General features: G+C 40.4%; 1 protein-coding gene across 1 annotated transcript; it reads right to left on the reverse strand.

Moving 5' to 3' along the window:
• Positions 1 to 5,338: 5,338 nt before the first annotated feature.
• LOC134616336 (oxygen-regulated protein 1) lies at positions 5,339 to 16,583 on the reverse strand. Its single transcript, XM_063461138.1, has 4 exons — positions 16,469 to 16,583; positions 14,844 to 15,527; positions 12,665 to 12,824; positions 5,339 to 12,266 (listed from the first exon to the last, which is right to left on the reverse strand). Exons 2-4 carry the CDS (start codon positions 15,510 to 15,512, stop codon positions 6,160 to 6,162), a joined length of 6,936 nt encoding a protein of 2,311 aa, XP_063317208.1. The 5' UTR covers positions 15,513 to 15,527; positions 16,469 to 16,583; the 3' UTR covers positions 5,339 to 6,159.

Here is a 16,583-nt window from a genome sequence, read left to right on the forward strand (position 1 = left end):
CACCCATGTCAGCACTAAGCATATTCAGTGTATGACTACATGTCTAAGTGTAATACCGTAGTGTTTTACATATGTCTACTATTTTGGTAAAGGGTGTTTGCTTGGGTGAGAAATACAGGTCTAGTAAAGTATGTGCAAGTCAGCAGCCTCACACAACGGTTAATCAGGTTTAAAGAACAAGTCTGATGATGTCACACACTAATCCTAGGAGAGAAAAACAGAGAGCTTGGGGGATATGAGTCAAAGTCATTCAATACTGGCAGGTTTGCTGCATTCCTGAAGCTTTTGTTTAGGGTGTATTATTTGTCACCCTCTTCTCAGACTGACTTGCAACGAAAATAATGAGATATTTCCGTAAGGACTAATCTTTGTGTCCAAAAGCTCTTTCCTTCTTTCCCCTCCTCTGTCTTTTGCCCTTCTCAGTGCACAGGGCTGTCAGTGCTGCAGTGCTGCTGACTTGCTGAGATTCAGTGATTCTGAGGAGAGACGCATGGCAGCAGAGCTGAGCCAATGACACCTAACACCTCCCAACTGTGCTGCACTGGTGCTGCTGAGCGTTATCTGCTCTTTAGTAAACATAAAATAAGTCCAAGATGAGAGATCAAATTGGTTTTAGTGACGTTTTTTTTTCACTAGACAAGACTGAATGCACAAATATCTCTTTCAGGGAGACTTTCAGATTTTTGGCTTGCGGGTGAGGGTGACTGCGGTTATCTGAAGCCGGCGTGCAGCCCCTGAGATATGACTGTGCAGTAATAAACCCAGCTACTCGGTGAGCTTGTTTGATCTTTGTGACGCAAACTTCAAATTATAGCCTGGCTTTGTCTAAGCAGATTGACTGTTTAAAGCTTTTGATTTTATTCTCATAGTCCTTATCTGTGCCATATTTGTTAAGACTGTGCACAGATGTTCTAGTCGACGTTTGTGCCCAAAAGCGTGTTAATCAAGTAAGAAGTAAATGGTGATTGTATAAATTGGATTTCACCTCTCTCATTTTGAATAAATTACCAGAACACACAAAATGTTTGCTTTTTGATTTTGAATGTGCAGAAAATGATGTGAGTGTGCAGATAAATGAGAAAAAAATCATCTGAATCTATGTTTACATGACTCTGGCGCATAACCTGAAAGGCACTGAAAAGCTTTATGTATGCACTGTATATATTATCAGCAATATCAGGGGTCAATATTTTTTTTATTCGATTCAATTCATATTTATAGCATGAAATCACATTCACCTCAAGGTGCTTTATATTATAAGGTAAAGAGCCTACAATAATACAGAGAAAATCCCACCAATCAGATGACTCCCTATGAGGAAAGAGTTGGTGACAGTGGGATGGAAAAACTCCCATTTAATAGGAAGAAGCTTCAGGTAGAGCCAGACTCAGGGAGTGTTCTTTAGAGGTGATACAGTACTGTGCAGTACTATGCATAGAGAAATATACTCTCTTTCTAGTCCCTTTCAGAACTCTCACTGCAGCATTTTGCATTAACTGAAGGCTTTTCGGGGAGTTTTTAAGCACAGCCTGATAATAATAAATTACACTAGTCAATAAAAAAGTAGAAATGCATGAAATATTTTTTCAGCATCACTCTGAGACAGGATGTTTCAAACTTTTGAAACATCCTGTGCAAGCTATTGTGCAAGAAAGCAGTCCCACATTTCTGTTTAATAATTATTTGTCTTTTCTTTATTTGTGCAATTATATAAACAAATCCAATAAAATCACAGTATGAGACGTGAATTGCTTTGAAGTCAATTTTGATACTGATTTGGGGGTTTTGGAGCAGTTTTTTTAATTTCTTAAGTTAGCATGCATGTTGTGTTGTTACAAGATGGCTGTCACTGAATCCTATCCTGAAAAGTGAGATTGTGTAAGTATTTTCTATTTTTAAACAAATCTTTGTAAAGTTGATAAAGTTTATTTGTGTGGTCAGATCTGTATCTAAAGCCATTTAAATTTTTGCTTTTTTTCATGAGATTTAAAGAAGCATCAAATCTTACAAAAGGGCATTTGCCAAATACATGCAAGGATGAGTAAAATAAGGAAAACATGCAAAATTTTCCTCTAGTTAACTTTCAGCATAAAGGGCAAAATGCAGTTAAAGGTATCAAGGAAGATTTTGTACAATATGGCCCACAGATGTTTTAGTATTAAAGTGAAACATTAAAATCTAAAGAGAACTTCAAAAGTTCAATTCCAAACTTTTGAAACTGGAGAAGTGATAGGCAAAAGCATAATAACTGAAGCAGTTTGTGGTACTTGAGCATGCAAACATGAGGCCATGGTTTGAGTAAAACAGTGGAAGCCCATTACCAAAAGCAGCTTCGGAAATTCACATGATCAACGCTCACTTAGAAACAGGGTGGGGGCCATGAAAATTCCTGCTCCCAGGCCCATTATGATCCCGCTCTGCCAGTATTGGCCACAGAGAGAGACAGAGGAGGCCTGGATTGACACAAACAGAGCAGGGATTGTGTATTGCTGATCTGTCACCTAACTGCATCAAGAGAATGCAGACAGTAGGCCGTAATTATTGTGTGTAGCACGGCGCTTGACAGTGCAACAGTTTGGGCCAAACAGCTCCCATTCTTGGGAATTTATCGCTTGGTCTTTTTATTTTTGTTGCTGAGATTCCGCTTTTCTGCTCCAAAGCAACAGCCCTGCGGGGGAGCTAATTAAAGGAGGCGTACAAAAAGAAACAAATAAGACTCGACATCAGTCAGAGTCAGTCACTCTGTAATGGCGCAGGGCAACAGATAAGTTCAATCTTATTTCTGGGTGTGGTCCCTTCAAAACTGCAGGGTAAAAGCAAAAAGGAACCCTTTGTTTTATTTCCCATGATGGTGAATCACAAACCCGTGCGCACCAGTAGCCATAGCGATCATCCCCAACATTATTTACCAGAACTAAAGTGGAGACAGTGGCTGCACTGTTCATCGATTCTCACAGGACATAAGTGATGTGTTCAGCTATAAGGTTGTGAAAATTAGTTATTGTGGTGAGAAGATTGCAAAAAGTCTCTCTCTCTTTTTTTTCTTCCTTTGGTCTTTTTAAATTAGTCAGCATCGCTGCGGGTCATGACCGCTTAGATTAATTGTAGGCAGAATCTGAGCACAAAGTATTTGCTGCACATGAGTTAATGCACAGAGAGCAGACAGTCATAAATCTTAACGTGAGAAAGAAAGGCTGTAAATCCACGGCAGGGCCTTCTGTGGGCTTTTGTCAAGTCAGTGTAAGAGTCAGGTTATTATCAGTGGGGGAAAGTAGAGCCTGTTTAAAACTGGATTCATGTGGTCAATGCTAATTTTTAGAGAGTTAAAAAAATCACATCAAACACAATGTTGTGTTCTACAGGAAAACCTCTGCATGTTATTTAGACACATACCACCTAAACAAGGACATTTATATGTATGTCTTGTCTTTAAGTAGTCTTCAGGAATATTTCTCCAGGCTTTTTAAAGGACATTCAAACCTTTTCTTTGGATGTTGACTGCTGTTTGTTCCGTTCTCTGTCAAGATGATCCCACGCTGCTTCAATGTTGACATTTCCAATTTATATTCAGTACTCCATCAGACCTGATACTGATTTTCATAGTAGTTCTTGTGTATTTAGGCATACCCGCCTTTTCTCCCTCTTTCCCTTCCTTCAGAATGGATTCCTGATATCCACCTTTCCACTGAGTCCATTTCTGATGAGGCTTCGGCGAACAGTAGATGGATCAGGTGAGGTCAGGTTCTGTGTCAGGTCTTTGCTGGAATTTTCAGTTACTTCTTAAGGACATAACTTAGCAGATACTGTTTATCTGGTGTAGATTTTTTTGTCTGTCACTTCTCCAGTTTAGGGTCTTTTTTTATGCTTGATTGATTTATAGATTAGTCCTAAGTGACTTAACAACCAAACAAACAAAACCAAAAGTCCTCTGAAAGCGGTCAGGCTCAAGAACTTTGAAAGACCTTCACAATGCCTGTAGAACTATTCACCAAGAACACTTTAAAAGTTGAAAGAAAGTCTGGCTCCATTAGAAGCAACATATAAAAAAATAATGGGTGTTCAAGACTTTTGCACAGTACTGAACATTATCAGTTTTAGCGATACTGCCTGTTTTACTGCTGTTTTTAAGCTTACTGGATCTTTTCTGTCAATGGTAAGCAAAACACATAGAGCAGGCATGTGTGCTCATTTCGCTTCCACTGGATACCTTTGAACCATGGTAACAACAGAGGAATTAAAGTGCAAGGGCTATTTTCCAAATCTCCATAGTGACCGACAAAACCCTTGGAAAGTATCCAGAATGGTCACTTTGTAAAGACCTCTCTCTCCCATTCTCTTTGTCTCTGTATTTCTTTGTCTCACTCTGTGATTGTGTGTGTGTGTATGTGCGTGTCCATGTGTGTGTGATTGCAGGGAAGGGTCAGGGACAGGGAGCGGAAACACCCACACACACTAATAGCATTTCCCAGCATTCTCCCTTCACATTACCATAAATTCATCATGTGTAGCCTGTCAGATATTTAGCATGTAAATGTCGAAATGAATTATCCCTGTTCAAATTAACACCTGCAGTCATCTGGTCAGACTTGTTTCAAGGATAAGATCCCTCTGGTCACGCATATTACAAGCTAGCCTGTCAGTGACGATCACATCAAGTGTCACTTGCATATGCCTGACTGCATCAGGGGGCCATTGCTGACACCGAGTGACAGCTGCAGATGACTCGCACTCTCCTCTGCACCTTCACCTGCCCGAGGATGAGTGAGACTCAAATAGTGTACACGGACTAAAACACAGACTTAAAACAACAACCAGTAGATAACAATTTTGTATCCAAAATCAGGCTATTGAAGTACATCTTTTAATACTTTAGAGGATAAACGGAGTAATGTAAGCCTACGGCTCGTTCAAAATTCACATTTCACTTAGTTGTAACCAAAGTCAAATATCACCAGAGTCCAGAGATGCTTCTAGGCACTCAACACAAATAGGATTATTTTCACTATTTTATAACTCAACCCTGAAAGTATTTTGAGGAGACAGGGATGAGTGTATATTTTTTGAGCTGCCTTTTTTAACCCCTGCTTATAACTGGGCTACATTAGTCAATTTTCTATTTGAGAGAATAACATCCCACGGGCGTTTGTCACCTAAATCTTTCTAAAAATCAAGCTGACAAACTCACAGACTGACTCACTGATGTGATGATTGATTGACTGACTGGGTGATTGATTAGGCGATGGATAGAGTGGTAGACAGGCTAATAAAACCACCAAAAATAATCTCTTCTGTTTTCAAAACTTCTCCACTGTGGACGTGTGAACATGTAAACACAGGCTTTAAACACAAGTACACCTTTAATAGAGATAGCAATGTAAGTTAAATACTGACTGTACATACAACATTTCAACTCACACACAAAGTGTGGGTGTTAAAAGAAGGCACATAAAAAAAAGTTAAAACTCAGAAATGAAAATGTTCACTTTTCTATCATTGGTTATCCTGATGACCACTTTAACACATCCTGATATGTAGATAAAATAAGAAAGCATTCAATTATTACAGAACCAAAGCAACAGTATCAGTTTTGTGTTCACCCAATCAGTTTCACTCCTTTGTACTCTATTTTTGGCCTCAACCAAACCCTAAAGTAAAAAGCCAGTACTACAGTAGTCCAGTTCACTGTCTCATAAAGTAGCATATATCCTGCTGATTAAACGAGCCTGGGTAAGAAACCTATAACTTATAGATTTTTTGCAAGTAAATCAGTTCTTTAATCTAAAAAGATGAAACAGCTATTAGAAATAAATGTTCTGGACAAACCCAAACCAGCAGTAAAATAATACAAGCAATGAAATCTGCTTTCTATTACAGACTGAGTCTTTTTTTCATTTCCCATATGATGTTCAAGAGATTTGAGGGAGAAGAAAAATAGGTCTTATTTGTTTACATTCTGCTATCCTATCAAACACTACCTGATATTCAGCACCAAAAAATATCGTAAATTTAGACTTTTTTTCTTTTTTCTGTATTCAAATGCAAATAAGAGGCACAACTCTCATGGTTCATAATTATTTACAGATAAAACAACAAATTTTTCAAGTTGCATGAGATTAAACAACAAACACAGTCGATACTAGCAGCTGTTTCTGTTAAATATCATAGTATGGGGCAGTATTGGCCACATCTCAAATGTAGATTGTCCATTGAGTCTTGTGCTTGTAGTACATGGCTTACGCCACCAGATGTCCTACTTGGCTGTGTCACAACCGCTGACTCGCCCTCGGGATGAACTTTTCTGTCTGAGATTCTGAACTCCACTGACGCAAAGGAAGACTGACTGCCATTTTTATTTGCCCAGGTTTTTGATGTGTCAATAGTAGGTGACACCCTGACACCCCTGCCTCGAGCACTGCTTTTAATACTTGAATCGTCTAAAAAGGGGTCCGAGTCGCTACCGTGTGGCAGGTTGTAGTAGATGCATTTTGGAGTTGGAGGCTTCGCCATCTCCTCGAGTTCTGATGAGGATATGGCTGCAAGGGGACTGTGCTGAGTTTTGAAATGGGGCGGGGAATCGTCACTAGTGTTCTCCTGACCTGTGTCTACGGATGTGCTGTCCAAATTGCCGTACATTCCCAGCGAGACTGGAGGAGATTTTCTTATGAGATGGTTCTCCTTTAGGAGCCATCTGCCTTGATCAATCAAAACCCCATCAGCTGAGTTTTGTGAGACAAAAGAAATGCACTGTGCAGCCTGTGTGGTGGCTTCACGATCTGCTTTTAATGAGCTTGCTGCACTGAAGTAAGAAAGATCCTCCCTTGAGGCTTTAGTACCCGAGTCACTGAAACTAGGAAAGGTTCCTGAGTTACTTGCAACAGACAACTTTGAGCTAGCCAGTTCCAGATTTGTCCTCTCAGCTTGGACAGCTGAATGTGTATAGACTGGAGAAGGTTTCTCTGAAGCCTCTCCTCCACTCTCTGACATAATATCTACAGACTCCTGAGTTTTATAGCCACCACTCTCTGATGTTTCTGGTCTGTAATCAGATAAATCAGAGGTGCTCGGGCTTGGCAGGCATTTTAAGCCGTATGAACTGTCTTTTCTGCTTTTCAGAAGAATACTTTGCTTGGTTTTTACAACCTGAGGATTATCAGGCTCTATCCTAATGTTCCCATCCTTGTCATATATGAATACAAGCGAAGAAGACCGGAGGGCATAGTTCACAAAGTCGAGTAATTCCTGGGATATTTCCCCTGGATGGGATAAACTGCCACTTCTTTCTGTAAGCATCTCTCCTCCTTCATCTGTTTCAGTAACCGTGTCTGTTCCGTTACCTTTGTCATCAGCACACTGACCTTCAGAGGAGTATTTGCTTGGGGATTCAGTGCCTTGTTTTTTTTCCTGGTCTAATTTCTCTTGTGACTCCTTCTCTTCATCATCCTCCCTCTCCTCTTCATCTCCAGTTTGACCTGCTGTCAGATTTTCATCCCTCTCTAACTCTTCTCCACATTCTCTCTCTTCTGCTGATTCTTCCTCCTGACTACTTTCTGTTTGCTCCGACTCTCTCCTCCTGTCTTCAGCCTCATCATACTTTTCATCTTCTGTGTCCGTGTTCCTTCGTTCATCTACCTCTTCCTCGTCTGTTGTTGTCCTTGCTCTCTCTTCCTCTGTATTTTTAACCACAGAATCTCCACTACCTTCCTCCTCATGTTCTTCATCTTGTTCTCTCTCTTCTTCTACCTCCTCCTCCTCCTCTTCATTGTTTCCCTCACTAACCTCTTCTATTTGCTGTGTTTCTTTTTCATCCTCAGCTTCTAGTTCATTTCTATGTTCATTAAATTCTTCCATTTCCTTGTCATCATCTGCATTTTCACTAACACTTTCCTCTGCATCTGTTGCAGTAACTGGATTTATTTCTGCTTCCACCTCCTCTTCCTCATCTGCCTCAATACCATCCCCAATTTTCTTTTCCTCATCGTCAGATACCTCAGTACCTTCCAGTAGTTCCTGCTCTACATCACCTGTAACAAGATGTAACTCTTCATTTTCTTCCTCCTCCTGTTCTAATTCTACAGTTACATTTTCTACTCCACCCCCTTTATGTGTCTCTTCCACATTGTCACCTTCATCTTCTTTCTCCTCGTTATGCCTCTCCTCATTTTCCCCTCCATCACTGCTTTTTTCCTCACCTTCCTCGTAAACCTTCTCATTTATCTTCTCTTCCTCCTCTGTCTCCCCAGCACCCTCTCTCTCATCTGTTTCTTCAGCACTATACTGAGTTGGGTCCTCATTCATAAAATCTTCATCTGTCTCATCAGCCTCTTCTTCCTCTCCTTCTCCTAATTCATCCCCCAGCTCTCTTTCATCCAGTGTCATCTCTTCCTCCTCTTCATCTGCCCCTGCTCCTTTCTTGTCAAGAGATTGCTCATCGCTCACTTCCTCTGATTCTGATTGCTCTGGCTTTTCTTCTCCATCTTCCCCTCTTCCCCTATTTTCTTTTTCAGTCCCTTCACTATCAGCCTCTGTGTCTTTTCTATCTCTATATTGCTGGTTCACCTCATCTGCTTCCTCTGTTGTTTCCTCTTCATCTGTCTCTTGCTCTTCTTCATCCACCCCTGCTTCTTCCTTATCAACAGACCCCTCTCCACTCTCTTCCTCTGATTCTGATTGCTCTGGCTCTTCTTCTCTGTCTTCCTCCCTTTCTCCGTCTTCCTTTTCAGTCCCTTCACTTTCATCTTCTGTATCTCCATCCCCCTTAATCTTCACCTCCCTTTTCTCCTCTAGTTGTTCCTGTTCTCTACTTTCTTCTTCTTTTTTCACCTCCTCTCCATCTGTCTCTTTCTCGTCTTCATCCACCCCTGCTTCCTCCTTATCAACAGACCCCTCTCCACTCTCTTCGTCTGATTCTGATTGCTCTGGCTCTTCTTCTCTGTCTTCCTCCCTTTCTCCATCTTCCTTTTCAGTTCCTTCACTTTCATCTTCTGTATCTCCATCCCCCTTAATCTTCACCTCCCTTTTCTCCTCTAGTTGTTCCTCTTTTCTACTTTCTTCTTCTTTTGTCTCCTCCTCTTCATATGCCCCTCCCTCTTCTTTATCAATAGATTCTTCACTACTTACTTCCCCTGATTTTGCTTCTTGCTCCTCTTCTTCCTCTTCCTCTCTTTCCCTATCTTCCTTTTCAGTCCTGTAACAATCAGCTTCTGTCTCTTTTGTATCTTCATCTTCCCTGATCTTTACCTCTTTTTCCTCCTCTAATTGTTCCTCTTTGCCACTTTCTTCTTCTTTTGTCTCATTTTCTTTGTCTTTTAATAACTCTTCTTTTTCTGTCTGTGATTCTTGGGTTTCACTAGGCTGCTCTGACTTGCTTATTATTTGTCCCTGTTGGGTATAAACTGCATCAGGAGTGTCTTCAGTTACACATCGACTATCAGACTCAAGTGATTGTTTTGTTTCATCGTTACAGTCCTGGACAAATTGCTCTAAATCTTCCTCTGAGTCTGACTGGTTTCGATCAGTCTCTACACACTGGCTCTCTTCCACAGGGTAAAAAGTTCTGATTGTCGAAGCGATCTGTTCCCTGAGGTCTTGCGGCATGCTCAGCTCCTCCATCAGCTCATCAATGCCCGAATGCTGTTCCTCAAATGCATCGCCACCTTCAGAGACGACATCTAGCGCAAACTCAGTTTCTGACACTTTGGGAGAAAGGGGTTCACTTTCAAGCCTTTCCCTCAGAATCTGGAAATCCTTCCAGCTCTGTCTTAAACGAGAAGATGCTCTGCTTTGCAAATCAGTCAGACTTGCTCTCTGCTCTTCCTCGTCCTCGATGGCCGAAATCTTCTGCAGGGACTCCATCATTAGCATCGCCTCTGACTTGGTTCTTGATATTTTATCCTCTCGTGGTGTGGAGTCTATGAGGTGATCTCTCAGAGTCATCACTGACAAGAATGACAGAAAGGCTTTACACGACGAGCCAAACACTGAGGCTACTTGTGTCGGGAAATCGGGAAGGCTGTTAGATTTTTCAAGGTTGGATGCCACGTTGGTGTCAGAGGCTCTTCTGATGCACTGAATGGATGAACAGAGTTGTTGCAGGGCAGGCTTTATCTTTGCTTTGGGACTCAAAAAGTTAGATGATGAAGATGTTTCATCGCCAGCTGGACAGATGGCCTCTGCAGATTTGTGTGGCCTCAGTCTGTTCTCCTGATGTTCAAGGTCAGCTCTGACATTTGGCATAGAAACACTTAAACCTTGTACTGTTGTTAGTTCTTGGTGGCTAAGAGGAACTGATAGACAAGATAATGATCCCTTTATAACATCATTGGAGGATGGGTTATTTTCATCAAAATTAGTATGGCATTCATTCTTTTCATCTGATTCAGAATCTCCGCCTATCTGAAATATAACCTTTGTTCGAGGTTGTGTTTCCTCTGTGATCACCTCCTCTGGATATGGCACTTGGTCTGGGGTGACTTTCTCCAACCAGTTCTCAACATATTGGTGGATCTCGGAGGGCGAAGGATCGAGAGAAGGCATCGAAACAAGCGGTTTTGTTGGTGATATTCCGCTTTCAGGCATGGATTTTGGCTTGCTAGTTGTCTTTTTAGTAAGAGATTTGTTGGGTTGCAAAATGTCTGACATGTTCTTTTTCATTTGAGGCCTTCCAGTTGGAGTATTTACATTGTGGCCAATATCGCTAGCAGCTGCTTTGCTTGTGTTTTGTCTCTGTGGTGCTCTTTTCAAATTTTCAGTTCTAACTAATGAGGCTGAGCTCTTTGTTGGTGTTTTTTCACCTTTATTGGATTTCTTAGATTGGAGACTTTCTGCTTTCTTTTCTGCTCCTTTACTCTTTTGACCACTTTTAGCACTTTCAGAAGAATTCACACTCCTTTTTCCCACACTGGCCTTACTGCTTATCTTGTCAGCAGATGAATGCTTGCTATCTTTTGAGGGGCTGATTAGGCTTTCCTTCGGTTTTTTATCCGTGTTACTTGTTGAAGTTGAACTCTTCTGACTCCTGGCAGACCTAGTCATCTTTTTCTTCGGCGTGCTTTTTGGAGTGTTGTCTAGTTTTACTCTCTCTAGAATTTGAAGGTTTCTCTGGGTTTCGTTTTCACTCGGTGAAGACAGATTGTTTGTATTCTCATGTGTCAGAGATACTGGCTCTGATGACAGTGATAGCATCTCCTCTTTCTGCCTTTGCAGTGAGTCAGCAGTGGGTGGCTGCCAGCTACAATCTATATCACAATCATTACTCGATGAATGAGGCCCTGAGTCAGTCGACTGTTTACTTTGTGGTGCCAGAGGGGAGCCATGTAAAGGAACGCCATCTACACTATATTCCTCATTCGCGAAATAGTTGTCATAGCAGTCTTGGGTCTCATAAATATGCATCACAGTCTCTCTAAACTCCATCCCATTATTCTGTATCTGAAGGACCTCAGCAACTCCTGATGACCTGATGGAGGAGGGGGTGCATTTGTTGCTCATTCCTGCGGATGCTGTTTTGCGAGGTTTTGGGATGGGTCTATTGCTGCTGCTGCTGTGTTTGACGAGGCAGTATCCCTCCGTTGTTTCGCCATCGGCTGTCCTTTCCACATAGGAATAATGTCCCAGCATGCTCTCTTGCACCCCTGACTCTGTGACCCTCTTCACACTCTCAATAGACGCCTTTTTATTAACATGTCGAGGACCAGGTGTGGGAGTGCGTTTGACACTTTTTTTCGCTTTTCTCGTAGCTGTTGAAGTGTATCCTTCACATGTTCGCTCATCATTAAAGCCGACACCTTTTCCAGCTGCGGAGGGAAAGTTCTCCTCTTTCGTTTCTTCCTCGCTGATACTAGAGGAGTCTTTGGGAATGGCATTGTTCGAGTCAGGGGAGCGGTTGCCTGACTCAGAAATTGAGGCACAAGCTGCCCTCTTGCTAAGGCTGGTGCGGCTGAGTGTGGTTGTCCAGTGGAGCATCTCCTCCTCCTTAATGGTCAGACGAACTTTCATCTCCACTGTCATGCTGCCATCTTGATTCACGCGGAAAGACTTTTCAATGTCATCATCGTGAGGTACGATGCAGGTTTGATGCACGTTATCTTCCCTGCCAGTTCCGGACATCTCCATAGATGTGTGATGCTGATTGGCTTCTGCTTCAAACAGTCCATTGTGGGGATGCAGGTGGCCATTTTGAGACTTGTTTATCTGGTTCACAATATATCGCTCTGATGACACGGAGAAGTTCCTTGATCCTCGTCCGCTCGACAAAGACTTTTTCTTCTCTGCTTTCAGAGGTGTTTGGAGAAGAGATGGGACAAAAAAGAAAGAAAAAAGATCTTGGGTCACGTAAAAATTTTGCAGTAGTGCTTCAAAGAATAGAATAGCAGAAATTATAATAAGCATGCTTATTTGCTTTCTTCACTCTCATATCTTTCTTTTGAAAATGAATCCGGACAAAAAAAATATATACCATTTTTATTTTATACCATTGTTTTGGTATGGAAGTAAACAAGATACAACGTGAGATTACTCTGTGCTTTTCTAAGGGATTTGACACTTCAAGGAAAAGATTTTATAGATTCAAACATGCGTACAGACATAAGAGAGGTATGAGAGTAACTGAATAGAATAACAAAACATAACATATTTTCGTTTCCCTGTGGCGTAAACTAACACTTACGTGCTCTAGGTTGCAACATTGATGGTTCAGCAGTTTCCACGAACATGGCCTGTGCCATCTGGCCTGTTCTGTGAAAACTATAGTTTGCTAATCTGAAAGGCTCGTTGCCCGCTGCCACAACAACTCCAGAGCACAAGATAAGAGCAGCAAGACCATCAACCTAAAAGAGGAGAAATGAGATTGACATTCATCATGGGAAACCGCAGATTTTCTTCATCTCAAGCATTATGAATGCATCACTTACTCTATATGTGGCTATTCTAAATTATGCACTTCTGAGCTTTTTCTTTGAATAACACGATTTCAGTTTGTAATTTATATCCCTTAAAAACTGCCGAAAATTAGATCATTTTATTTTTGCATCATTCCATCTCAAATCAACACTGGTCTTCTGTTTGATCGTCTCAGATTTGCATATTTTACACACATTTTATGGTACAAAGGTTAAACATATAGAAGGAGTTCTGTAAAATTTTAGCTTTAGCCTCCTAGGACCTGGCGTCCACATATATGGACATCACATTTTGGGTTATTTAGACCAAAATACTCAATTTTGCTCTACAAGGGCCTGATATCCACTTACGAGGACATTATACTGCTACTGTTCTATTGAAATTTTAAAAGAATATCCTCATATGTGGCTCTCATTTTTCTTAGAAACACAAATCAGGTTTAAAAAAAATCTGGTAATTCTTTGTTTTTACATTCATCGGGCCCCAATATGCCCAAATATCAAAGAGAAATTAAAATGCATGCCGTGGAAGAGTTCGGGTCTTAGGAGGTTAAATATAATTTTTTTTTTAAGCGAACCATCAACCTATTTTCATGCCATCGGAGGCGATGTTTGAACACAAATATCTCAAAGATCATTAAAAATAAAAGCCTAAAATTTTCACTCTTTTTTTCTTACCATCAAAATGAATCAGGATTTGTAACAGATACATCAAAATAATCTCTAATGACACACAGTGGTGTGTATATTTTTCATTTTCAAAACCTGAGTAACTCAATTTAAATATTTCTTGGCAAATAATCCTTTAATTAAAAAAACAAAACAAAAAAACATTTAAACTAAAAGACTTTATCCTCATCATCTCAAAGGTACTGAGAGAATTAATTTGGTACGTTAAATGTCAATGGAATAATCGGATGTTTGAGTATCTACGATTGCGTGACAACTGAGAAGACTCCACTGATCACCTGATCGCCTGACCTTGTGTCGTGGTTTAAAAGTCTGGCAGAAGCCCAAGTTGCTTCGTCCAACACAAACACAAGAGTAAAAAGTCAACCTTAAACATGTAATTAGACTGAAAAAATGTGGATAACCACTTTGTAGATTTGTTTATATCTGTCTGCTTTTTTTTTCCATCCTTGTTTTGTGCCAGGCAGACACACCTTTGCTTAATATAGATTGAGGTGTCTTTGGAAAGAAAGTAATATACTTACTGCTATACTTAGAAAGTATAGTAAGTGGAAAACACAGGTCTCACACAGCAGGGAGCCAATTTAAAATTCACAAAAACATTGCTCCTTTTAAACCCACATAGACAATGAAAAATGCATTTCCAAGTTCTAAGCCTATTAGCTTGTGTTATTTTTGGCTGTTATAGTTAAATATTCTAACCATCAAATTCTATCTCCTTTCTCTTCTCATAAAACTTTCTTTTAGAAATCACCTACAATCCTGAGGCAATTGCACAAATTTATTTTCACTGATTGCAGAGTAAGATTAAAACAAAATGTAACTGCACTACATTTACTTAAAAGAAAAACACCCTACATTTGTCGGTATCTAGCTGAGAACAATACTAGTAGGTGCATAGCTGGATCTGTTTCTATCCAAACACACACCTTTAGACAGATTTTTTCCTCGTTGAGCTCCTGATCTAACAATGTGGGTGAGGAAGGTGTGGGTGGAGGGAGACACCTCTGTGGCTCCAGTAGAATGAACTGTGCTCTGTAAAACTCATGAGTGATCCAGTATTTCAGAGATTTAAATCCCTCCATCCCTTTTGTTCAGAAATATACTAGCAAAAACATCTGGTTTGTAAAGGATAAAGACTGAAAACGTGGACAAACAGCAACATGTAACACTGATGACATAAAGATTTATTTTGAAAATTTTACCCATTTCACAGGACTAGTGATGATTCCTATTTTCAGTTTACCAAGAACTTACTCTTCTGCCATCTGTAGAGTAGAGTTTCAGCACTGGGAACTGCAGGATCTGAGATAAGTAATCCAGCAATGCATCAAATGTTGGAGCTGTTCTTCTCTGCAAAACAATTGTGCGTTTAACACTTGGATCCCTGTTCTTGATGACCATAAGCCTCTTTGGTGTCCGTACTGCCACCCTTTCAGTGACCTTTGCTGGCCTGATGGCTTCATTCTTGCTGCCAAACTGACCAAATCTGAGTCCTTGACGCCGCCGTCGTCGCCCTGCACTGAGCGGTCTGGTAGTATTCCAAGGTACCTGCCGCCGGTTCACTTCATCCAGGTTTAGTGGCTTCACCCGTTTCTGGTCAGAGCACACATAAGCACCCCCATCATGTAAGTCATCTAATGCCTTAACAAGGTGAGTCCCCCGGGGTGTGGTGATAGTCCTCACTCCAAATGCCAGAGGCACTTTCTTGGAAAGAACATCCAGTAGAGCATCAAAGGTCTTAAAGGTGCGGGCATTGATGACCATTCGATGCCCACCAAACTGATAGTCACCGCTTTTGTAGAAACATACTCTTTTAGAAGCTGAAGGGTCAGAGGAGAGCTGCAGGGGTCGGGAGGGTAAGGTCTGCCCACTCCCAGAGGACAGTCCCTGGGTAGGGGGTTCCTGGATAGGTGTACTGCTCATACTGTCTGGAGGGAACTGAAAAAAGAACAGAGAGGCCATTTCAGTGTAGTGAAAGTCGCTTTTATCCATTTTTTTCTCTCTCTAATTTAGCTAACTATATAAAAGTTGCTTATAATATAGACAATAAGAGAAATAATACAATAATAACAGGGAAATTGCATTTTTGGCTTAGTGCAAAGGAGATTAGCTGTTTTTGTGAAAAGATAATGAAAAAATAAAATAAATGAATATCAAACTACCACAAACCATTTTCTTTAGAATTTTCTCAGTGTGTAGGTTTTAGGATGCATTTACATTGTCATGAGTGAAATTAAATTGACTGCAAATGTACATAAAGAGGGCTGCAGCATATAAACATTCTTCCTGAGCAAATTCTGTAATCCATTACAGAGAAAGCATTTCACCTTTAATGTAAGGTGAACAAGGTAATAGAAATACCTCTGGTTATACTGCAACAGAGTTCAGTATCATAAACTACATCCTAAAACTTCACAAATGCAGGATTTAATACAGGACAGTTAGACTGAATTACATTTAGCTAAGTGTACCCAATAAACTGGCAACTTTATTTAGATTCTATTAATATGATAATACAATATAAACATTTGTATATTATAAGTCAATATAAACACTATCTAAAAATTTTTTTTAAAAAAGACACATTGAAAGAGCACCATTTGTATTTCAGAGCCTTTGTTGTTCTCATCAATAGAAGATACATATATTAGTGTACAGTAAAGATAGCATGGAAGTGATGATGAATAATATCTTATAACTTATAACTTATAAACTAGTAAACAAACACTGGTATTGTGATCAGCAAGTCAAAGTGAACGTAAACACAGGCCCTTTACATCCCAAGCCTATAAACTAGATCAGGCAACCCACTTGAAACAAATTAAAATGACTGACTGGATAAGCAAACATGTCGATAGATGAAACAAACAAAATCTTACCGGATAGTTCACATTTTACCCTAATAATAACAGCTAAAACAACAGAAAGCGTGTATCTGTTGCTCCTCCGAGCGCTGGTCAAAGCCTCTCAGCAGCGTTCGAGGGCTATTTTAGG

This window comes from Pelmatolapia mariae, linkage group LG18 (assembly GCF_036321145.2).
Source record: "Pelmatolapia mariae isolate MD_Pm_ZW linkage group LG18, Pm_UMD_F_2, whole genome shotgun sequence".
Lineage (NCBI taxonomy): Eukaryota > Metazoa > Chordata > Actinopteri > Cichliformes > Cichlidae > Pelmatolapia > Pelmatolapia mariae.

Bases quoted from the DNA above. Each gene is read 5' to 3' on its own strand.
- LOC134616336 (XM_063461138.1), bottom strand. From the start codon at position 15,512: ATGAGCAGTACACCTATCCAGGAACCCCCTACCCAGGGACTGTCCTCT. The intron at 12,825-14,843 runs GTAAGTTCTTGG...CTCCTCTTTTAG, and splicing joins ACTCTACAGATGGCAGAAGA to GTTGATGGTCTTGCTGCTCT. The intron at 12,267-12,664 runs GTAAGTGTTAGT...CTCTGAAAGCAG, and splicing joins AATGTTGCAACCTAGAGCAC to AGAAGAAAAAGTCTTTGTCG.